The sequence below is a fragment of the Sminthopsis crassicaudata genome, chromosome 3 (assembly GCF_048593235.1).
Source record: "Sminthopsis crassicaudata isolate SCR6 chromosome 3, ASM4859323v1, whole genome shotgun sequence".
Lineage (NCBI taxonomy): Eukaryota > Metazoa > Chordata > Mammalia > Dasyuromorphia > Dasyuridae > Sminthopsis > Sminthopsis crassicaudata.
In genome coordinates, this window is record NC_133619.1 from 654,273,921 (window position 1) to 654,298,930 (window position 25,010).

The window sequence follows — 25,010 nt, forward strand, 5'->3', positions numbered from 1 at the left end:
TAAATGTGAATTATGAGTCCTTTAAAGCGGTCACACACATTTTAAGTGGCACAGTTAAAAGCAATATATATGAATAGAAATCTTCCTCCTTTCTCCCTTTTTCATTCTTCATTTTTCATTCATTCTTCCCTTTTCCTCCTTAATTACATAGTTTCATTTCTTTTTAGCTTCAGTTCATCCTTAACTCTTTTTCTAAGCTCTTAATAAAACTCTTAAAAATTCTAAGGCACTAAATGATCATTATTAAGTAAATGTTTGGTTCTTAGTCTTACTCTCATATTAGTTAAATGAGGGCACAGATATTTATTGAGCTATTGCCTGAATCAAGGCAACCAATATAAGCAAATTTTCCTTTTCTTTCTAAAAATGTTAAGGATCATGCATGGAATTGTTGGAGATAGTAAAGGTAATTGGGATCTTCTCTCCATTTCTCCCTCCATTTAGAAGTAAGTACTTTATAAGTGGGTTGAGTTTCTGGTGATGTGGGGCACATGAGAAAAGTGAAAGCTAGCTGAGGGCACATATCTGAAGTCTCTAGAATAAGATTTATTGAAGGGCCTCTGAAGTCACAAATAACTGGGGCATGAATGTTGGGGAAAAGAATGTGGCTTCTGCTTGTAAACTAGTACCCTGCACTGCTTCTCACAAGGAACAATAAATTTTTACAAAGCTAGGCCAAAAAAAACAGTCTTGTCCTTAGGAGCTCCCATTCTAATGGGAGTAAAAAAACAGGTACAACAAAGAAACTCACTGGAATGTAGTATCATAAGGAAAAAAGGAACTAATAGGGTGGAAGCTCCCGCTGAAGGAAGTCAGGAAAGCTATGAGGCAGTGGTGGAGAGGGCTGGCTTTCTAGACATGGGAGAAAGCCAGTTCACAGCCAGAGAGTTCAAAGATGAAATAGTGTGTCTGTGTCTGTGTGTGTGTGTGTGTGTGTGTGTGTGTGTGTGTGTGTGTGTGTATGTCTATGTCTGTGTCTGTGTCTGTGTGTCTGTGTCTGTATGCCTGTTTTCACATCCCTTTCAGATCTGTCTGGGAATGTTGTATGTCCATATTGCTGATGGGCTTAATGGTAATATGAAAAGGGAACTGGCAGCATTTTGTTGACAGTGTTCCAGAACTGTTTAGAATAGTCAGCGAACCTTTGCTTTAGTAGACTAACATTTATGCTTAAAGACCCCTTTCCTAAAGCTTGCAGATTTTGAACCTGGTTTATCAGTATCTAAGCATTGAAAAAAGAAACAATTAAAATTACTTGGAGAAATACGAAAGGAAAACTTGGAAGAGTTGAGGATCTCCTTGTGCTTCTTTCAAACCGAAACAAATCTAAGAAAAATCTAACCAAAGAAAGAAGCTAAGCTTCCAAAGAGAACTTTGAAAGGTTGATGTGAATCATTTTTTTTTATTATTGTTCTTTTTTACAATTATTTGATTTTATCCTTCAAGTCATGTCCCATTTTCTCTGAGCTGTACCTGTCATTAAATGAAAGTCAATATTGCTTTGGTATTTTATATTCAGTTCTCTTGTACTACCTTGTATTTTATATTTTAATCCACTCTGTAAGTGATTCTATTCTATATCCATATTCTGTGTAACTGCCCAAGCACTTTTCAGTTCTGAGAAAGAAAGAATAGGTTAACGAATTAGTCTGGGTTGTTTAATGAAATGCAAAAGAAGACAAAATAGAAAAGCAACAGGTTAAAAAGAAAACCAGAACTAATCCAGATAGTTATTTATTCATCGTCTTGTCCTTGCCAAATTGGGTCCAAGGCTCTTGATCAGCCCGAGAACTTTCAAATTTGGTTTCTCCAGTTATCATGTGGTTACAAAGTGCCAAAAATAGGATGTAGAGATTGAATCACCTTGTTTCTTATTGGTGGAGAGGATCAGGACTTTTTCCAAAATCTGGCAAGAAGTGGGAGGTGGGTAGTAGCATTGTTATTTCCCTGAATTTGAATGACTTATAGGAAGTTGAAACTTATGCTATTTTCATATAATAGAACCTAGTAGAAAAAAAAATAGCAGTTTTGAAAATTAAAGATAAGGAAAATTAGGACAACAGTCCCACTCAAAATGTATGGCTCCTCAACAAATGTATGATTAAACACAGTAGGAACTAGTTCTTCTACATTTTACCTTCATTTCTCTTCCTCTTGGTTTGTATAAACAGAAGGAGAAGCAATAATTTGCTTTACTATTTCAGGAATCAATAACATTCAAGGATGTGGCTGTGCATTTTACTCAAGAAGAATGGAGACAATTAAATCCAACCCAGCGTGATCTATACAGAGATGTGATGCTCGAGAACTATAAGAACCTTTCTTCCTTGCGTAAGGACAACTTTCTTCTGTAACTAAAAATCTTTCTGTTGTGGTGTCTTTGTGTGAACATTTGTTTGGGATTGTGGAACGGCTTGTAGTGTTTAACTTGATGCGTAACTGCTGGGTATGGTATTCAGGAATATTCAAAAAAAAATCAGTGTAATATGGAGAGTTGCTCAATCTTTCAAAACTAAAGATTTTCTGTTTCCTATTTTAAAATGATAGGCTTTTCTTTTTATAACAGTTTTGTGAATTCATAAAAGTATACCTTGTTATCCTCTTCCCTCATATCCAGGATTCTACCCTAAATTCTCAGATGTGACAAGTTGAAGACATTAAAGGTTCTCATAGTCTTGACAAAAAGATTTTTATGAACTTTCTGAGTCAAATTACCCCTGTGAATTATCCTTCAAAAATGTGAAGAATAAAAACACAAAGGTGCTTTGTCCTTCACTTTGGAGTTTGTAGCATTTTCTTTTTTTTTTTTGGAAAATATGAGGATTAGGATTGAGTTGAAAGTTGCATTTATATTAGTTTGACTTAGCTTTTAGGGCTAGCTTTTCTTTTTTTTTTTTTTTTTTTTTTTCAAGGGAATTATTTTTTTTTTTTATTATATATATATATATATTTTATAATATTATCCCTTGTATTCATTTTTCCAATTTACCCCCCCTCCCTCTATTCCCTCCCCCCGACGACAGGCAATACCATACATTTTACATGTGTTACAATATAGTCTAGGTACAATACATGTGTGCGAATATCATTTTCTTGTTGCACAATAAACATTAGAATCCGAAGGTACATGCAACCTGGGCAGACAGATATTAGTGCTAACAATTTACATTCCCCTCCCAGTGTTTCTTCTCTGGGTGTAGCTACCTCTGTCCATCATTGATCACCTGGAAGTGAGTTGGATCTTCTTTATGTTGAAGATTTCCACTTCCATCAGAATACATCCTCATACAGTATTGTTGTTGAAGTGTACAGTGATCTTCTGGTTCTGCTCATTTCACTCAGCATCAGTTGATTTAAGTCTCTCCAGGCCTCTCTATATTCCTCCTGCTGGTCATTTCTTACCGAGCAATAATATTCCATAACCTTCATATACCACAATTTACCCAACCATTCTCCAACTGATGGACATCCATTCATCCTCCAGTTTCTAGCTACAACAAAAAGAGCTGCCACAAACATTTAGGCACATATATGTCTCTTTCCGCTCTTTAGTATTTCTTTGGGATATAATCCCAGTAGTAGCGCTGCTGGGTCAAAGGGTATGCACAGTTTGATAACTTTTTGGGCATAATTCCAGATTGCTCTCCAGAATGGCTGGATTCTTTCACAACTCCACCAGCAATGTATTAGTGTCCCAGTTTCCCCACATCCCCTCCAACATTTGTCATTATTTGTTCCTGTCATCTTAGCCAATCTGACAGGTGTGTAGTGGTATCTCAGAGTGGTCTTAATTTGCATTTCTCTGATCAGTAGTGATTTGGAACACTCTTTCATGTGAGTGGATATAGTTTCAATTTCTTCCTCTGAGAATTGTCTGTTCATATCCTTTGACCATTTATCAATTGGAGAATGGTTCGGTTTCTTATAAATTAGGGTCAGTTCTCTATATATTTTGGAAATGAGACCTTTGTCAGAACCTTTGTTTTTAAAAATATTTTCCCAATTTGTTACTTCCCTTCTAATCTTGTTTGCATTAGTATTATTTGTACAGAAACTTTTTAGTTTGATGTAATCAAAATCTTCTATTTTGTGATCAATAATGATCTCTAGTTCTCCTCTGGTCATAAATTGCTTCCTCCTCCACAAGTCTGAGAGGTAGATTATCCTCTGTTCCTCTAATCTATTTATTATCTCCCTCTTTATGCCTAAATCATGGACCCATTTTGATCTTATCTTGGTATATGGTGTTAAGTGTGGATCCATATCTAATTTCTGCCATACTAATTTCCAGTTTTCCCAACAGTTTTTTCCAAATAATGAATTTTTATCCCTAATGTTGGAATCTTTGGGTTTGTCAAAGATTAGATTGCTATAGATGTACCCTTTTTTGTCCTTTGTATCTAATCTGTTCCACTGATCTACCGGTCTATTTCTTAGCCAATACCAAATGGTTTTGGTGACTGCTGCTATATAATATAGCTTTAGATCAGGTACACTTAGACCACCTTCCTCTGAGTTTTTTTTCATTAGTTCCCTTGCAATTCTTGACCTTTTATTCTTCCATATGAATTTTGTTGTTATTTTTTCTAGGTCATTAAAATAGTTTCTTGGGAGTCTGATTGGTATAGCACTAAATAAATAGATTAGTTTGGGGAGTATTGTCATCTTTATTATATTCGCTCGGCCTATCCAAGAGCACTGAATGTCTTTCCAATTATTTAAATCTGATTTTATTTTTGTGGCAAGTGTTTTGTAATTTTTCTCATATAATTCCTGACTTTTCTTTGGTAGATGGATTCCCAAATATTTTATACTCTCAACATTTGTTTGGAATGGAATTTCTCTTTGTATCTCTTGCTGTTGCATTTTGTTAGTGATATATAAAAATGCCGAGGATTTATGTGGATTTATTTTGTATCCTGCCACTTTGCTGAAATTTTGAATTATTTCTAGTAGCTTTTTAGCAGAGTCTTTGGGGTTCTCTAAGTATACCATCATGTCATCTGCAAAAAGTGATAGTTTGATTTCCTCATTTCCTACTCTAATTCCTTGAATCTCTTTCTCGGCTCTTATTGCCGAGGCTAGCGTTTCTAGTACTATATTGAATAGTAATGGTGATAGTGGGCAACCTTGTTTCACTCCTGATCTTACTGGGAAAGGTTGCAGTTTATTTCTATTGCATATTATGCTTACTGAAGGTCTTAAATATATGCTCCTGATTATTCTAAGGAATAATCCATTTATTCCTATACTCTCAAGAGTTTTTAGTAGGAATGGATGTTGGATTTTGTGAAATGCTTTTTCTGCATCTATTGAGATGATCATATGGTTCTTATTAATTTGATTATTAATATGGTCAATGATATTAATAGTTTTCCTAATATTAAACCAGCCCTGCATTCCTGGAATAAATCCTACTTGATCATAGTGTATTATCTTGGAGATGATTTTCTGAAGTCTTTTTGCTAATATCTTATTTAAGATTTTAGCATCAATATTCATTAAGGAGATTGGTCTATAATTTTCTTTCTCAGTTTTCGATCTACCAGGTTTAGGTATCAGTACCATGTCTGTGTCATAAAAGGAGTTTGGTAGGACTCCTTCATCCCCTATTTTTTCAAATAATTTATATAACATTGGGGCTAATTGTTTTTTAAATGTTTGGTAGAATTCACATGTGAATCCATCTGGCCCTGGGGATTTTTTCCTGGGGAGTTGATTAATAGCTTGTTCTATTTCTTTTTCTGAAATGGGACTATTTAAGCAATTTATCTCCTCCTCTGTTAATCTAGGGAGCCTATATTTTTGGAGAAAGTCATCCATTTCACTTAAGTTATCAAATTTAGTGGCATAAAGTTGGGCAAAGTAACTCCTTATTATTTCTCTAATTTCCTCTTCATTGGTGGAAAGATCCCCCTTTTCATTTGTAAGACTATCAATTTGATTTTCCTCTTTCTTTTTTTTGATCAAATTTACCAAAGGTTTATCTATTTTATTGGCTTTTTCATAAAACCAACTCTTGGTTTTATTTATTAATTCAATAGTTTTTTTACTTTCAATTTTATTGATTTCTCCTATTAATTTTTGTATTTCGAGTTTAATTTTTGGTTGGGGGTAGGGCTAGCTTTTCTTAAAGAAGGGAGTTTAACCTTATATTCAAATGAAAAACAAATCCAGATAACCAGTATTAATTGATATCCCCCCCTCCCTTTTTCTTGATATGTTGTAGATGGGCTTGAGTATTAGCTATATTAGATGGTCTTTGTGGTCCTTTCCACCTCTGAGAATGTGTGATATCAGAATTCTAAACTGAGTCTCTGTTCCTAACAATTTCAATGTCTTTTTCACATGATCAGGTTTGCTAGCTCTTAAGCCACATGTGATATCTCAGCTGGAGAGAGGGGAAGGACCCTGGATATCAGAGACAGAAGTCCCACAGATCGTATGTCCAGGTGTGTAAGTGAACACTAGGCCAATGAGATTCATTCAAAATTTGAGCTATTCAATTTCAAAAAAACCTTTGAAATGGAAAAAAATCTCTTTGCATACAACCTACGTTTGTTGAAAAGAAAACTATGAAATTAGTAAACACACAGAATGTACTTCATGTGCCTTCACTTGAAAAAAAAAAAAAATCTCATGAAAAGAAAGCTTCTTTCCTAGATATTTCCCAGGAGGCAAAACTGGTAGCATGAGGTCTGATTTTGATAGTCTTTGAATACCTCCCAGAATAATTTTGAGGGGGCAGGTAGGTGGCACAGTGGATAGAGCACCAGCCTTGAATTCAGGAGGACCGGAGTTCAAATCTGGTCTCAGACACTTAACACTTCCTAGCTGTGTGACCCTGGGCGAGTCACTTAACCCCAGCCTCAGGAAAACAAACAAACAAACAAAAAACCCCCCAAAAAACAGAATAATTTTGAGATCATGTAATTTAGGGCATGTTGGGAAGAAATTGATCTTCTTCAATCAGGAAAATGAATAATATGATGACGTTGATGTCATAGAAAAGAAAATGCTTGCAATGTGAACTGGAAGAAAGGCAAGATTTGGACAAAGTTACTCACTAGCTCTCTGTTTTAGTTACTCAAGTTTGAGATGATAAAAGCCTGGATTCTGATTCCAAATTCCCTTCTCTAATCTTTGTTCATCATACCCTCTGTTCACCTACATCCTGATTTCCTCAGGATGTAGGTGAACAGAGTATGATGAAGTAGAGAAGGAGAAATACTACAGGATGAACTCTGCTTGTTGTTTTCACCTCTTATTTATTTTTTATTGTATTTGAAGTCTTTATGATTGTCTCTTTTTTTTCCTTTTGTAAATAGTAATTTATTTTCTCCAATTACATGTAAAGATAGTTTTCAACCTTTGTTTTTAAAAGATTTTGAATCGTAAATATTTCTCCCTTATTTACCTCCCTTTCTTCTCCCCTGTATGGCAAGCAATCTGAAATAGATGATACATTTGCAATTATGTTAAACATATTTTCACAGTCATATTGTAAAAGAAGCAACAAAACAAAAGAGAAAAACCATGAAAATAAAATTTTTAAAAAGTCTAAATAGCATGCTCTGATCTGCATTCAGATTCTCTGAATGTGGATAGTATTTCCCATCATGAGTCTTTTGAAATTGTCTCAGACCATTATATTGGACAGAACTAAGTTTGTCATAGTTGATCATTGCACAACGTTGCTCTTTCTTTGTACAGTGTTCTCCTTGTTTTCCTTGCGCTACTTAGCATCAGTTCATATAAGTGTTCCCAGGTTTTTCTGACATCTGCCAGCTCATCATTTCTTATAACTATATTCCATTAAATTCATATGGCACGACTTGTCTAACAATTCCACAATTGATGGTCATTACTTCAATTTTCCAGTTCTTCAAGAGATACCTTTTAAAACCCTCACTTTTTGTTCCCCAAATGGTAAGGGCATCTTTTCTTTTTCCCTGTTAGCAACCAGCTAGTATGACATTGTCCCTACCCCCAAAGAAGAAGGGATGTACTATACTGAGAAATTTCTACAAGTGTCAGCTGTTATGTTTTATTCTTTATCCAATTTAGAAATCTTATAAAGAAATGAACAGGTTTGGTCTCTCAATGTGCCTTTTTGCATAGATTAGCATCAGGCTTAATTGTCCGGAGATTTGAGAAATTACTTGTTTCTCTTTTTTAACATTTGAGCATTTTCCCCAAAATTATTAGCTGCTGTTCTCTGAATGCATCTATCAATCCTATCAGTGTTGTCCAATTTTTTCCTATCTTCTCATATATCTTTGGCTTTAGGCCTCGCCTAAAAGTGTTTATTCCTTCATCATTGTTGTTCATGAGGATTCAGAATTAAGAACTTAATAAAAATAATTCTCTTTCTTGCAACACAGGAGTAGTGAATTTTGATTGCTTTTTTCCCCTAGATTACATTACTCTGAAGACAAGATGTGAAAACCTGGACTGGTCTCCAACTCAGGTCTTTTCTCTGAGAGAGTCCTCTCGAGAGATAATCACCAACAGTGATCCCTTTGCTACCAAATTGGAAGAAGTATGGGAATGTGATGTCAGGTCAAAGAAGCAAAAGGGCATTTGGAATAGACAATCCAAGGCAGTAACGAGAATTCAGAGAAAAACAAATGATGAGTTAAATGTTCGTGAATGTAATACACTTGAGAGGAGTTTTAGGTTAGTGTCACTTATTGTTCCACTACACAGAATTTCAACAGGAAAAAATCTCCAGAAATATGACACATTTGATAAAAATTTCAAAGAGTTTTCAGCCTTAAGTAAAGATAGTAGAATTCCCACTTCTGTTTCTAAGTACAGTAAATGCAGGAAGCCCTTCAGTTACCACTCGGATCTTATACAGATGCATAGAATACCTACTGCACCAAGATCATACGGATGTAATGAATGTGGGAAATCCTTTACTAATAGTTCAGTCCTTAAAAACCACCTGAGAATCCATACCGGAAAGAAATCTTATAAGTGTAATGAATGCGGCAAAGCCTTTAAGCTGAAGCGCTCTATTTACGAACATCAGAAAATTCATTCTCAGACAAGAGAGAAACCCTATATATGTAGTGACTGTGGGAAAGCCTTCAGTTATAACTCTTTACTCAGGATTCATCAGAGAATTCATAATGGAGAGAAACCATATAAGTGTAATGAATGTGGGAAGACCTTCAAGCACAAGTTCTTGCTTATTGCACATCTGAGAATTCATACTGGAGAAAAAACATACAAGTGTAGTGACTGTGGGAAAGCCTTTGCCTATCGGCAACGCTTATTGATCATCAGAGAATCCATACCGGAGAGAAGCCTTTTAAATGTACCGTATGTGAGAAAACATTCAGCCGTAGATCGTCACTGAGTGCTCATCAGAAAATTCATACTGGAGAAAAACCATACAAATGTACGGAATGTGGGAAAGCCTTTGCCCACAAGGGAACATTGACCGGACATCAAATTATTCATACTGCAGAGAAACCCTTACAAATGTAATGAATGTGGGAAAAGTTTTAATTGGAAGGTCTCTCTTACTGACCATCAGAGAATTCATAGTGGAGAGAAGCTTTTTAAATGTACCGAATGTGGAAAAGCTTTCATCCAGAGGCCATCACTTATTATGCATCGGAAGATTCATAGTGGAGAAAAACCATACAAATGTACCGACTGTGGCAAAGCCTTTATCTACAGGGGAGCACTTAATGAACATCAGAAAATTCATAGTGGGGAGAAACCCTTTAAGTGTACTGAATGTGGGAAAACTTTCAGCCGTAGACAGTTGCTTAACAAGCATCAGACAATTCATTTTAGAGTGAAACTCTTTATCTGTAATGAATGTGGTGAAAGCTTTAAGAACAGGTCCAGTCTTAATACTCATGAGAAGATTCACAATAGAAAGAAACCTTTTGAACATCCTAAATATGGGGAAACATTCCACTATGAAAAATTGCTTACTCTACATGAGAAAAATGATACTGATGAAAAAGATTTAGAATGTAAGGAGTGTGGCAAAATCTTCAAGCAGAGGAACTATCTCACTATTCATCAGAGAATTCATACTGGAGAGAAACCTTTTGAATGTACTCTGTGTAAGAAAACTTTCAGACATAAGTCAGGTTTAATTCAGCATAAAAAAATTCATTCTGGAGAGAAACCTTTTAAGTGTACTAGATGTGAGAAAGCTTTCAGCCTTAGTTCATCTCTTACTCGACATCAGACAATTCATACTGGAGATAAGCCTTTTGAATGTACTGAATGTGGGAAAGCCTTTTCCCTCAAGAGATACCTTATTGTACATCAGAGAATCCATACTGGAGAGAAACCTTTTGAATGTGCTCAGTGTGGAAAAGCTTTTTGCCACCGTTCAAATCTTGTTATACACGAAGGAATTCATACTGGGGAGAAACCGTTTAAATGTACTGATTGTGGGAAAACCTTCCGCCAAAGTAGGTCTCTTACCGTACATCAGAGAATTCATACTGGGGAGAAACCTTTTGAATGTACTCAGTGTGGGAAAGCCTTTACCCTCAGAGGAAAACTCACTGTCCATCAGAAAACTCACACTGGATAAAACCCCTCTATCTGTCATGAATGTAGGAAAGCCTTCAGCAATATCTTGCTACATCCATACAAAAGAGAAATGTTTTGTGTGTTTTCTGTTGAGAAAGCTTTCAGTCATAGAATGTACTTTGTTCTACATCAGGAGATTCATATTGCAGCAAACCATATAAGTGTAACGGATGTGTTAAGAACCTTCAGGCAGAGGGAATGTACCCTAAAGCAGAGAGCTCACACTGCAGAGTGACCATGTAAATGTGATCAATATGGGAAATCCTTCAGTAACAGCTCAATCCTTAGGAAACGTCAGTGAATTGACAGAGAGATCCTTTGTAATTTTATTCTTTTTATTTATTTTTGCTTTTGATGAGACATTTGGGATTAAGTGACTTGCCCAGGATCACACAGCTAATAAATAGGAAGTGTCTGAGGCCGGATTTGAAGTCAGGTCCTTGTGACTTCAGGGCCTGTGCTCTATTCTCTGTATCCTCTAGCTGCCTTGACCCCTGTAATTTTAACTGATGTGATAAAAGACTTCCTTTAGTTATTAATCAATCCTTGGAAATTCATAATTGAGAGAATCCCTCCAGAATGAATGTTAGAAAGCCTTAAAATGAGTTGCTACTTTTTTTTCTTTGCTCTTTTTCCCCCCAGCAGACTATCACATTCAGGTGATAAAAATTATTTTGTTTTTCCTTCTATTGCACTGTACCTAAATAATCTTCATATTTATCCTTCTGCTTTGAGGGGAATTAATATTGTGAAAATCAGTATTTCTTTGTGATCCATCCTTTTGCTGATTTTTGACAGATCCTGTTTCTCAAGGAATCAGGATAACATTGTATATAGAAACGGCAACATTATGTGATGATCAACTATAATAGATTTAGTTCTCAGCAACACTATGATCCACACCAATTCCAAGGGACTAGTGATAGAAAACGGCCCCCACATCCAGAGAAAAAACTGGAGTCTGAATGCAGATCCAAACATACTATTTTCGGGTTTTTTTTTTTTTAATTTCTTATGGATTTTCAGTTTTGTCCTGATTTTTCTTTCACAACATGACTAATGTGGAAATATATTTAATATGATTATACATACATATTCTATATCAGATTGTTTGCTGTCCTGGGGAGAGGTTATGAAATTTGGAGCTTAAAATCTTACTAAGATGGATACTGAAACCTATCTTTACATGTAATTGAAAAAAAAATACTATTAAGTAAAAAAAAAAAAATTAAGTTCCTAGAGCATAGAGAATATACCCCCCCTTTTTTTTTTTTAATAGTATTCCCAGTCCTTGGCATAGTTTCTGAAATATAGTAAACACTAAATGCTTTATTTCTGTTTATTATATTTAGCAATTAAATAACAAATAGCAAGAGTGGAGTAAGTTGAGATCATTGGACATAAAACGACATGTCTAACTTTACTGGCTTTAGGAGTAGAAATCACTTCTGTTTTAAGTCCTTCCTCATTCATGAGAATGGGGAAGAAGCAGCTTTGGAGAAATTGGACAGTGAGAGAGTTACTTCCTTCCCAAACTAGAAGGCAGAGGAATCTTTTCCAAGAGGAAAATTAAGTTACTATACCAACTGTGGTTTCCAGTTGTTAAGATTCCTTTGTGTATAGACTCTGTCATTCTGTTTTCCCACCACTCATCATGCTGTTAGACTAACATAGCAACAGTCTCACTGGCAGGTGAAGCAGCAGAGTTAAGGTTTCTTTCAGGTATTCAGAAGGAAAAGCTGGGGACCAAATGAGACTTCTACCTTGATAATTCCAAAATGGAAGATGTACTCTACACTTCAGCTGGAACTCAACCAAAAAAAAAAAAAAAAATGTAGCTACTGTCTAGAACTCAATTTCTGGCTTCTTACAAGAATCTCCAGGGGCAGCTAGGTGGTGCAGTGGATAGAGCACCAATCCTGAATTCAGGAGGACCCGAGTTCAAATCTGGTCTCAGACACTTAACACTTCCTGGCTGTGTGATCCTGGGCAAGTCACTTAACCTTAGCCTCAAAAAAAAAAATCTCCAGAAAACTATCCCAGATGTCCAAGTTTCCAATATATCACTGATTGGCTTATCTGGTATTGCATCTGCTTAAATGTCTCTCATCTCCTATTTCAGTGAATTATATAAGCAGCAACCATCCAAGATACGAATTCTTGTTCCCGTTTTTTTTGGCTGCTTCTTTGTGTTCTGAATTGGAGCTTTTAAAAAAATTTTTTTTTAATTTTTAATTTTAAAATCTGACCATTCCATTTGCTTCTATTAACCTAAGATTGGCTTGGAGGAGAGGTTGGAGAAAAGAAATAATTAACCCAGCAGCCTGTGATGGTGTTGCATGTACTTTTAAAAGCCCAGTTGTTTCCTTTGTTAGTTGAGTGTATTAATAAATCACATGAATGATCAAATCCTGAGTTTCAGGGGTCATAATAGAAGACAGATTCCTAACCCCTTGGAGGCAAAGGAGTTTTGATATTTTGGAATCTCTCTAAGGCTGTACTCAGACTTGTGGCAATCTCAGGGCTGGTCGCCACTTTTGCAGTCGGGTCACTCATAGATAGTTAGAACACCATCTATTCATTCCCTTACTGGCTGAGTAAGGGACCAGATCTCAGGGTAATTTCTTTTCATCAACATGGAGGAAGGTTAAATTAGCCAGGGATGAGTTGTCAAGATTTCTACTTAACTGTCCTAGTGATGAGGAGAAATTGAGGCTTTAAGCTGAGATGGATCAGCTCTTTTTCTGGTTGGTTGGTTACCTCTCTCTCCTTCCCCAAAGTAACCGAGGGCAGGTCCGGATAGTGAAGGAATTCGCTACCAATGCTGTATCAAAACAAAGTCTTTATTGATAGTAAAGGGATAGACAGGCATTTGGCCTCCAGAAAGGCCAAACTGCCTGGCAAGGATGGGGACACCAGAACAAGTGGGCGCAAGGCAAGGATAAACCGAGTTCGAGAATTGCATTTTTAGAAATTCTTTTTATACATAACCAGGGTCATAAAACAACATTTGCACAGAGATGTTATCCAAGAGGTTCCAGAGATATTTGTAAATAACACGGGAATTTCTAAAATTCTATTAATTATCTCAAGTTATCTCCTTTAACCTGTCCTAAGACAGGAATTTCCTGAATCGGGCTCTCTCTTTTTGTCCTTATCACTAGTACTATAGACTGCTGTTTACTGACCACAGTCTGCTTTATATGTAAGTTTTTAGTCTTGTGGCTTTGGTTTGTGCTCTTCTGATTGGATTGAAAGCTTGGAGTCCAGTGTGTGTTAACCAGCTTTTGTGAGAAGAGCTCCATTTCTGGCTTGTAGACGTCAACTAAGGACTTTGAGCATCTGTCACAGGCATGTGTGTGAGATGCTAGAGGAGAACAAGGTCAGACCTGTGCTTTCTGGTCAGCATTACTGAGGACCGGGTGGAGAATGGATTAGAATGGGGAGAGGGGATGTGGAGGAGCCACTCCGTAAGAGTCCAAGGGAGAGGAGATGAGGCCTGTTGGCCACGAGATTAGAGAGTATCACACTGAGAGGTGCTGCAGATGCCCAGAAATGGCTTAATCAGTTTTTAGGGCAGCATTCACACCCTGGAAATGGGCAGATGCTACAACTCTGGGCTTGATTCATTGCTTTGTTGATCATCTAGACCACGAGTCCATAAAGTACTATCAAGGGTCAAATCTAGTCACATGTGTCTGATTTCATAGGGTGCTTCATACAGTATTCACATTTTAAAATACAATAAAAGTTTAAGAACATAAAAAGAACCCTTAGCTCACTGGGCATAAAAAACAAGGGATTGTAAATTGACTCCTGATCTAAGCTTATGCCGTCAAAATAATTTTGGAGATAATCTCTTTCCCACAGTTAAAGTCCAGCAAACATTTTTTTGTTCTGAATTCTGCCTAATAATAATCCTTTGGGTTCAGGATGATTTCACCCTCTGGCAAAGGGCTTTGCTTGGACCTCACCTGGTGCTCACTGCGGGATTTAGTTCCCCTTATTTCCCAAGGCTGTTCTTCATATGTTTACAATCCTTGCTCTTGGACACTGATGGGTATCGAGCTCCTGTTCCCATCACAAAACTCGGATTCTGTGCCCCCCAGGCCGACCCCAAAAACTTGAGACAACGACCGGCCCCACAAGACCCAAGAATACCCGAATTGTCCCAAGACGAGCTCACTATGAGAGTGATCTCAAGATCTGAGAAAGATTGTGTTTGGAACCCATGAACTTAGTATATTAATGGCATGCTTTGTTTTTTGTATTTGTCTTATCATTGCGTGGATCCGTCACCACGTTTGCAGAATATTTGTGTCACGTTTTGAGCTAGATCTTATCACTCTGAAAGATTTAAAAACGGAGCTAGCCAGAGAAACTTCGAAGTGCAATCATGAAGAGAACACCGGCAAAGATTAACTTTACCAACTCCCCCCCTGGGCTTTCTGTGGGACCTTAGGTTTCAAGAAAAGAAGAAAAGCCCCAGTCCCGAAGGAGCTGGAGGGAGGGATACTCCGGAACTAAGGGCACGCTTTGTTTATCCTTCCACCGCTCCGGGTCCTCCTACATTTCCGTCGGTCGGTTCGGGGCGGGACCCCGCCTGACCACTTGTTACCTGCCACCTGTCACCTGCAGTCTCCCAGGAGTGGGACCTCCTTCCCCCCACTCCCCCAAAGTTCAGATCAGACACGTGCCGCTGAGCTCTCTGGGAAATGGCGTCCAGAGAGCCTAGCGGCTTCCGCTCCCGGGCAGGGGCCGCGGCAGCGAAGACTCCATTTCCCAGAAGAGAAAGGGATCGCACCCAGGACCCAATGGGCTTCAGGGAACTTCGGGTCGCGTCGTGCGCAGGCGCATTTCTCGTGGAGGCCGGAAGTTCTGTCCTATCCCGCCTCGGGTCGTGGTCTCGCTCCGCTGCGCGGGCGAGAGGCGGAGGTTGACGTGAGGTTTTCGCGGCGCCTCCGCGAACGTACGGGCTGCGCCGAGAATCCCTCTTCGGGGTTTGCTCTCTGCGGGGGTGTGTGTCCACCCGGGGAGGACTTCGTGAGTCCCGGAGTGTGAGCCGAGGGGGCGGAGACAATGGCTGCGAGCTGCCTGCAGCGCGTGTGCGCATGCTCGGTGCTTCCGCGCACTGGGGTTGTCCGGTGTCCGAACTAGTTTGCTCCCCGCTTGTGCGTAGGGTTTCAGAGGGCGGTCCGTGGGGGCTTTCGTGGGAGCTGTCCCTCGTGCATGGGGACGTGCCCCTGGTGAGGGGGAGCTGCCCGCCTCCGGGAGGGAGACAGGGAGGAGTGAGCGCGCCCCGAGAAAGCGCCTGGGACGGCGCCTGCCTCGCGCTCCTCATCTGTAAAGTGGGGCTGATCCCAGGAGCTGTGGGTCAGTGAGACGAGTTCCGCCCTTGTACTCCTTAGTGCTAGGTGTCACTGTGGATGCCTGTGCGTACGTAGGCAAATAGACCAGGAGACACACTTTCAGTCCCACATCAGCCTTCCTAGAGGGACCGGCTCCGGGGACACATGGTCACGTGCCCCAGCGAAATCCTGCCGTGCGCTCTCCGGGCTGGGCTTCGGGGATTCGCCACCTCCTGTCCGTGAACTTGATTTTAAAACGTCTTGAGGACGATTTTCAGCCAAAAAAAAGTTTCCCTTTTCATTCTGAGTGTCCTGCCTTGTGCACTTGGAAGCAGGAAGCAGGAGCTGCTCCGGTGCCCGGGGGCTGGGTCACCCAGCATGGTTGGAGAGAGCAGCTGGGGGGGGGAGGGGAGGGGCGTGGCCCCCTTCCTCCTCTGCCTTCCCTTGGGCTGTGACCCCTCTGTGGCCCGAGCTCGTCCCTCCGGGGGGTCCGGGGGAGTTGGAACTCACCATGCAAAGAAGGGGGACATTTCGGTTAGACTTGGGGTGCCCCCGGACCTAGAACTAGAGGAAGGGCCCCCCGGGTCTAGTTCTCTGGTCATTTGTCAGATTCTCTGGGACCCTGCTTTGCATTTTCGGGGAAGGACCCTGGGATGTTTCGCCATCTCTGGCTCCTGTTACAGAGGAGGAGACTGAGGCCTGGGGGCCTCAGGGCGGGCTCGGGCCCGGGGCTAGTGAATTGGACGCGGGAAGATGAGCCTTCCTGACTCGGGCCACTGCTCTGCCCTCTCCCCTCTCCTTATTAAGGATTGGGGGGCCCAAGGTGAACCCCTGGAACCTCCTATCTTCCTTCCCGCTTTGTTCTTCTGCCTCTTCTGGTTGTGAAGAAATGCCTCCTAAAGTCAGGCCAGTGGCTTCTCCCGGGCGGGAGGGGAGGAGGGACAGCTCGCCCGCACTCTCCCAGCAGCCTCTTGGGCGCCCTCTGAGAAGGCCCGCGCGTGGCGTGGAATTTGTCGTGTCATTTGGGGAAGAAATCTCCAAACTAACCCCTTGTTAATCCAGTGGCGGCACATCGGTGAGCACGGTGAGGGGGGTTCAGTGGGCCCGGTCCCCGAGCAGGGAGGCCGGAATTTTGGCTCTGGCCTTAGACACTCAACGAGCTATATGCCAATTATTTCATCTCTTTGTCACAGTTTTCTCGGTTGTAAAATAATGTTACTTAAGTTCCTGGGCTTGTGGCAAAGACCAAATGTGATAATATTTGTAAAATGCTCAACACAGTGCGTGGTCCTGAGAAAAATGACTGGTTTTTTAATATTAAGAGCCAATTTTATATATAACAGGTCCTACAGATTATCTTTTTGGATTTTAATGACCAGTTAGTGGCAGGTCACTTGTTGTTGTTTGGTTTTTCCTGTTTTTGCTTCCTCATTTAAAACCAGTCTGGGTAGGACAGGATTAACAGGGAGATTATCCTCCTCAGTCTTGGCTGGTGCCTCATCCATTTGGAGAATTGATTTCTGATTAAAGGGTAGATAGATTCCAGTCTAAATGAATAGATGCTGAAGACAGAACCGTCTAACATGATATGATCTCTCTTGTCAGGCCCCCTGACATGATCCAAGTCCCCTAGCCCCTCATTAGAAAAATCATTGGCTCATTAATTGTTAATTAGAGTTTTTTCACCCTCAGGGATACCCCCGTTTCCAAAGGGATTTAAACTTTTAGAGACCTCCATGCAGGGCCTTTGGTTACTGATTTCAATTTATTAGTTATTTGCAAGTTTGATTAATAAGCCGATTATTAATTACCCAGAAACTGTCTCAGACTTTCCATTGGATCTTATGTCATTACTAGCCACCATGACTGGGTTTTACGTTTGGGTGTGGAGATAATGGGGTTAAGAGACTTGTTCATGGTCTCACAGCTACTAAGTGTCTGAAGCTATATTTCAGTAAAGGTCCTTCTGCTTGAGCCCTTTCTCTGTCCCCGGCTCTGTTCTTTTTGAGAAGCTCCTGTTTTCACAGTTGGGTGATTAATGAAGGAGAAGGCCAAGTTACACAGGCGCTGGAGCTCTGGGCTAGTCAGGATGACCGAGTTGATTTCCAGCCTCAGTCTCCTAGCTTTGTCACCTCGGGAAATCACTTCCCCTCTGATTCCCTCAGTTTCTTTATCTGCAACACAGAGATGGGTAATAATCATACTTAGCCCTCAGGGTGGTTGTGAGCTAGAACAAAATTGTCGGGTAAAGTGTTTTTCCAACTTCATGCTGTGTACACGTGCTAGTTAGGAGCATTTTAATGGTGATATAACTATTTCTTAAATGTGAAGAGTCAATGGACACATCTGGGAATCCGGTCCATTTCAAATCTCAAAACTGTAGTTTGGGCCCTGATGTAAGCAGAGTCTGGGTCCTGGAGCCCCTCGCCTTAGCCTTTCCCTGCAGTGCCCAGACTGATTTGCAGAGCCCTTTGACCTCTCTTTGTAGGGAGCATGGGATCACCCCTCTTGGTGGTGTGGGGATTTCCCCACTGCCGAGTATGAAGGATCAGTCTCCCTCATGGTCCTTTTTCTCCCCTCAGCTCTCCCTTCTCAAGACTCTGCCCTTCCCCAAGAGACGGGCCCAGAGAAGAAAGAAAGAATGACCTCTGATCTCCGGTCAGGTGGAGCCCAGGTGAGTTGGATTTTTTCTCTCCTAAATCCTGGTTCATTTCTTAGAGCAGATAAATCACCTTCTGTAGAGGGCCACATCTCTCTGTGGCAGGGAGCCTTATCTTTTTGGGTGATCTTCGGGGGTTGGATGGGGAGGAACTCTGGAACCCTTCAGCCCAGAGGGAACCTGCGGACAGCGTCTGGTTCGGCTCCCCATCTCCTCTAAGGGCTCTCAGCCTTCCCGAGAGGTCAGGGGGGTTACCACCTGTGTTGTGAGTGCAGCAGAGTGATACCAAGTGGCAAAGAGTCATCTGCACACAATAGCAAGTTGTTTACGGGGTCCCATGGGGGCATTATATAGTTAGCATATGTGCAGTGGGCTTTGGATATAAGGATATTAGGGTTTATGAGGTTGAGAGAATCTGGAATAAACAGACTCCTGGTTGACCCTCCATGAGTCCTGCCTCATCACTCCTCTTCTAAGACCTAGGATTCCGGCTGGCACCACGATCCTCCAGAGACCTGTCCGCACACAACAACCTTCCTTTCCCTTTGATCTCTTACCCACGACCTTCTGAGGGCCCGGAGCCCCAGTTTTCCCATCTAAGACAGAGCTTCTTAATCTTTTTTCCTCTCATGACTCTTTTTTGCCTGAAAATTTTTATGTGACCCTGAGTATGTGAAATAGTTACACACATCAAACATTGATGGATAAATCATAATTTTGTCACCTTCACATTCAATTATACGACTGTATATGGGGCTACAACCCATGGTTTAAGAAGCTTTGACCTAGAAGATGATCCTTTTCTGACAGAGGTTGTCAGGCTCATGAATTCTGAGGACAGAACAGAAGCTCACCCAGTGTTTCCCCCTCATTTGGGGCCTGAAGAAACTGAGCCCAAAAAATGTCTGATCTCAGAGGGGGAAGAACTGAAAGTTAGACGCAATGTCTCTCTCTTAAAAAAATAAAATAATAATGATTGCTATCCTTTGTTTTTACATCATCTTTATTTCATAATATAGACAGGGAGGTCCTCATAAGTGTGAATTATGAGTCCCTTGAAGTAGTCACACCTATTTGAATTTGCAGTTATTTTAAACAATAAGTAGGAATAGAAATCCTCCCTTTTCTTCAGCTTTCTCCTTAATTACATACTGTTTCATTTCTTTTTAGCCTCAGTTCATCCTTAACTGAGATGAACAGTTCATTCTTAACTCCTTTTCTAAGTATCTTGACCTATCCATATAGCACGTAATAAAACTCTTAAAAATTCTAAATCACTAATAATGATTATTTATTAAATGTTTAGTTCTTATTCCTGTTTTTATATTCTTAGTTGAAGGAGTACAAAAATACTTGATACATTTAACTGAAACAAGACAACATAAGCAGAATTTCCTTTCTTTATAAAAATTTTAGGGTTCATAGAGTTGTTGGAGATAGCAAAGGTAATTAGGATCTTCTTCCCATTTTCCCTACCCTTTAGAAGTAAATACTTTGGAAATGGGTTTGATGAGGTCCTGAATGGTGTTTTCGACCAAGAAAAACTAAAAATTGACCCCTAAGGCAAGCAGGGAGAAGTCTCTGATAGAGATCAGTTTAGCTCCATGGTTCTATACTCTGGGGAGGTGGTCCAGTCTGAAATCCAGTCTCAAGCAGTCTCACCTTGCCATTCCCTGTCAGAAATCCCAGTCTTCTGTGTGACCCTGGGCAAGTCACTTAACCCCAACTGTCTCAGCAAAACAAAAAACAAAAAAAAAGAAGAGAGAAATCCCAGTCATGTCTGAGGTTAAATTTTACCTGTAAAATCTACTTATGGGCCATCCCATGGCTCCTGCCTTCCTTAAGGTGTGATCAACTATGAGAGACTTAGCTCTTCCCAAATGCAATGATCCAAGACAATATCTTGAAACTTGGAATGGAAAACGCCATCTGTATTCAGCAGGAGAACTATGGAGACTAAATGTGGATCGAAGCATACTATTTTACTTTTAAAAAGTACCTTTTTCTTTCTTGTGGTTTTTGCCTTTTGTTCTGATTGTTCTTCCCCAACATGAGTCACATGGAAATATATTTAAAATGATTGTTCATGTATAACTGTATCAGATTGCTTGCTGTCTTGCGTGGGGGAAGTAAGGGAAGGAGGGACAACACAATTTGCAACTGAAAATCTAATAAAAGTGAATGTTTAAGGGGCAGCTAGATGGTGCAGTGAATAGAGTACTAGCCTTGAAGTCAGGAGGACCTGAGTTCAAATCTGGCCTCAGACACTTAACACTTCCTGGCTGTGTGACCCTGGGCAAGTTATTTAATCCCAAAAAAAAAAAAAAAGTGAATGTTTAAAATAATCTTTTCATATAATTGAAAAAAGAAAATGCCTTTAAATTTAATAAAGACATTCTTTTAAAAAAATAAGGTTATGCTATCCTTATAAAAAAAAAATTAGTATACTTTGATCCCCTTTCAGTCTCTATAGTTTTTTCTCTGGATGTGAATGCCATTTTCCATTCCAAGTCTACTGGAATTGTCTTGGATTTTTGCATTGCTGAGAAGAGCCAAGTCTCTTATAGTTACTGTGTTCAGTGTTTTCCTGGTTCTGCTAACTTCACTTATTATCAGTTCATGTAAGTCAAAGCATATTATTTTCAACATTTTAAAAATTTGTTTTTTCTTCCTCATGTTTTTTTTCTCTTTTTATTCTGATTTTTCTTTTACAACATGACAAATATGGAAACAAGAATATTATAGATTACTTGTTATCTTGCGGAGGAGAGAGGTAACAAATAGAGGAAGAAAAATGTTGAAATCAGAATCTTATAAATGTAATTGGGAAAATAAAATATTGAGGGAAAAAAAAAAAAGAAAAGGTCAAAGATACACATACACAAAAGGCAGTTCTCAGCTTCAGGCATCCCTAGGTTCCAATAGCCGGCCAAAAGGGTCCAAGACTACAGAAACTTGAGAAAATCTCTGCTCTAGGTGAATTTAATTACAAAACTGTCTATGTGTTCTCCCATATAGTCTAACATCACGCATATAGTAAATGGGATCTCAACAAAAATATAAACCCTAGTGAAACCCTCAGCACTGTGAGAACCAGTCCATCTATATTCTTTGTTTCACTCCTTTTGATCTATATAAGCAGAAGGAGAAGCAGTCATCTGTACAATTTCAGGAATCCATAACATTCAAGGATGTGGCCGTGCACTTTACTCGAGAAGAATGGAGACAATTGAACCCAACCCAGCGGGATCTATATAGGGATGTGATGCTTGAGAACTATAAGAACTTTGCTTCCTTAGGTAAGGACAACTTTCCTTGATAACTATAAAAGGAAGTTTAATTCTATAATCAAATGAAAATTTAATCCAGTTCAATCAGTACTAACTGATTTAAAGATTATCCCTTTTCAGGGGTCATGTTGTAGATGGGATTGAGTATAATGTATAGTAGATGGCTTCTGCGGGCCTTTCCAACTCTGAGAGTGTGTGATGCTCAGAATTCTAAAGTGAGTCTGTGGTCCTAATGGTTTTCAACTCTTTTCACATGATCAGGATTGCCAGTTTTTAAGCCACATGTGATATCCCAGCTGGAGAGAGGGGAAGGACCCTGGATAAAAGATACAGAAGTCCCACAGATCATAAGTCCAGGTGCGTCAGTGAAGATCAAGCTAATGATATTCATTCTAAATTGAGCTACTTAGTTGAACATCTTTGAAATGGAAAGAATCTATTCTCAAACAATTTATGTTGAGAAGAAAAGTCTAAGGTTACTAAACATACAAGAGATACTTCATGTGCCTTCACTAATTAAAAAAAAAAAAATCTCATCTAAAGAAAGCTCCTTCTCCAAATGCCTCCTATAAGGCAGAACTCATAGCATAGGATCTGGTTGGAGGAGCCTTTGAATAGGTCCTAAAATAATTCTGAAATCATATAGTTTGGGGCCTCTTGGTAATTAATTGTCTATCTTCAGTCAGGGAAATGAATAATATGATGAAGTTGATGTCATAGTAAAGTATGTGCGTACAGTGTGAACTGGAAGAAAGGCAAGGTGTGCAAAAGGTTACTCACTAGAACTCTGGTTTAGTTGCTTTGATGTGAAATGATGAAAGCTTGGATTCTGCTCCCAAATTTCTTTCACTAATCTGTTTGTCTTGTGATATTTTCCTTCTCTACTGCACCACACTTCACATGTATCCTGGTTTACCATTTTTTCACCCCTGTGGATCAACTCTGCTTATTGTTTTTACCCTATATCTGAAGTGTCTTTTTTTTTTTTCTATAAATATTTTAACTTTCCACTTACATGTGAAGGTAGTTTTTAATATTCATTTTTTATAAGTTTTTAAGTTCCAAGTTTTCTTTTCTTCTTCCCTCCCCAAGATGGCAACCAGTCAGATATAGACTATGTGCAATCATGTGAAAAACATATTTACATATTAGTTACATTGTAAAAGAAGACACAGATCAAAAGGGGAAACCATGGAAAAACTCTAGAAGTGAAAATAATTTGTTTTGATTTGCATCCTGTGGATTTGGATATCATTTCCTATCAGAAGTCTTTTCGATTATCTTAAATTATTCTGCTAGACAGAACAGATAAGTCTATCATAGCTGATCATCACGTAGTTTTGCTGTTTCTGTGTACAATATTTTCCTGGCTCTGTTCACATCATTCAGCATCAGTTCACGTTAAGTCTTTTTAGGTTTTTCTGAAATCTGCCAACACAATAGTATTCCATTTCGTTTTATCACAACTTTTCTAGCCATTCCAGAACTGGTGGACATTCTCTCAATTTCCAGTTCTTTATAAAGTTACTCTTAAAAGCCTCACTTTATTTAATATTATTCTATTTTTCTATAGTCATACAAAGATTGTTTTCGACATTTACCTTTTCAAAGTGTTCCAAATTTTTCTCTTTTCCTCTTCCCCCAAGAAAGCAAGCAATCTTGAGATAGGTTAAACATACGCAATTCTTCCAAACATTTCCATATTTGTCATGTTGCACAACAAAAATTAGATTGAAAGGAAAAAAACAAGCAAACAAACAACAAAGGAAGAAAATACTGTGCTTTAAACCATATTCAGTCCCCATAGTTCTCTCTCTGGATGTGAATGTCATTTTACATCACAAGTCCATTGGAATTGGCCGGAATCACCACATTATTGAGAAGAGCCATGTGCATCTCAGGTGATCATCACATAACCTTGTTGTTACTGTGTCCGATATTGTCTTGGTTCTACTGCACTTAGCATCAGCTCATATAAGTAAAAAGCCTCACATCTTGCTCCTTACTGAGTAAGGGCAGCTATGCTTTCTCCTATTAGCAGCCATGTAGTACAGCATTGTCTCTACTTCCAAAAAAGAAGATATATACTATAATGAGAAATTTCAGAGGGCAGTAGGGAGAATATTCCATTGCATGTGAATCAGTAAAATCTGGGAGTGAAGAAAAGATAGAGGACTAATCAAAGCTTTTTGTCTTTTACTTCATTCCCTGGAATATTTATGATGCATATAATAGATTTAAAACCATAGAGTCCCAGCATTTATCTAGTACAACTCCCTATCCAATGAAACAATTTTTTTTTTTTAACATCCTCATTTATGCTTGGAATGCTTCTCAGGGGGTAGGGCCATTGTTTTGTGGACTAGTTCCCAATGATGGGGGTTGAGGTCCCTTTAAGAAACCCCTCCCCCATGGCTGACCTTTGATTTATTTCCTGGTCACCAGGCTTTCCCCAGCCCCCACAGGATCTGAGCTAACTGAAAGCCTGCCAGGAGCCTGGGACTTCACCCACCTTCAACATCACCAAGAGCCCCCATTATAAAAGGGCAATGCTAAACTCCATGCTTTTGCAGAAGCAAAAAGTATGGCATCCTTATGCCACGGGTTTCTGCCCACTGGACCTAATCCGGTGCTCTTCTATCTCTACCCTCAACTTCACTAACTAAACTTTACTTCTAAAATCCCTACAATAAACCTTTTAGTCTATCTAGGTTTTCGGGCCTGTAACTTCATTTACAGGGGACACTGCGCCTCATGGGACTATCTTAACTATCTTTGCACACCAACACGAAACACTAGACTTGCAGGGCATAATGCTTAGACTATTAGGCTTGGAGTAGAAAAATCTTGGCTCAAATCCCTCCTCTCACATTTATGATATGTGTTGTTATAGCCAATATACTAAGACTTTTTAATATACACTATGTATGTGTGTTGTGAGCAGCTATATATTTTTATTCTTTATCCAATATAGAAGCCATATAAAGAAATGAACAAGTTTGATTTCTCAAAGTGCCTTTCAAACATACCCATGATGAGGAGTAAACTGAGGCTGTAAGCCAAGATGGGCCAGTTTTTTTCTGGTTGTCTGATAACTTCTCTCCTTCCCAAAGTACCAAAGGCCGGGTCTGATTTCGCTTC

At 39.4% G+C, this 25,010-nt stretch overlaps 1 protein-coding gene across 20 annotated transcripts in view; it reads left to right on the top strand.

Moving 5' to 3' along the window:
* LOC141564697 (zinc finger protein 90-like) overlaps positions 1–25,010 on the top strand; it is a 70,815-nt gene that overhangs the window by 37,320 nt on the left and 8,485 nt on the right. For 6 of the 20 annotated variants that reach the window (XM_074307484.1, XM_074307487.1, XM_074307483.1 and 3 more), the window contains 5 exons: positions 2,205–2,331; positions 6,357–6,452; positions 18,503–18,594; positions 21,722–21,878; positions 22,131–22,226. In XM_074307484.1, coding sequence (XP_074163585.1) covers positions 2,205–2,331; positions 6,357–6,452; positions 18,503–18,594; positions 21,722–21,878; positions 22,131–22,226 — 568 coding nt within the window. The other 14 variants (XM_074307488.1, XM_074307490.1, XM_074307493.1 and 11 more) reach the window with 14 other exon arrangements.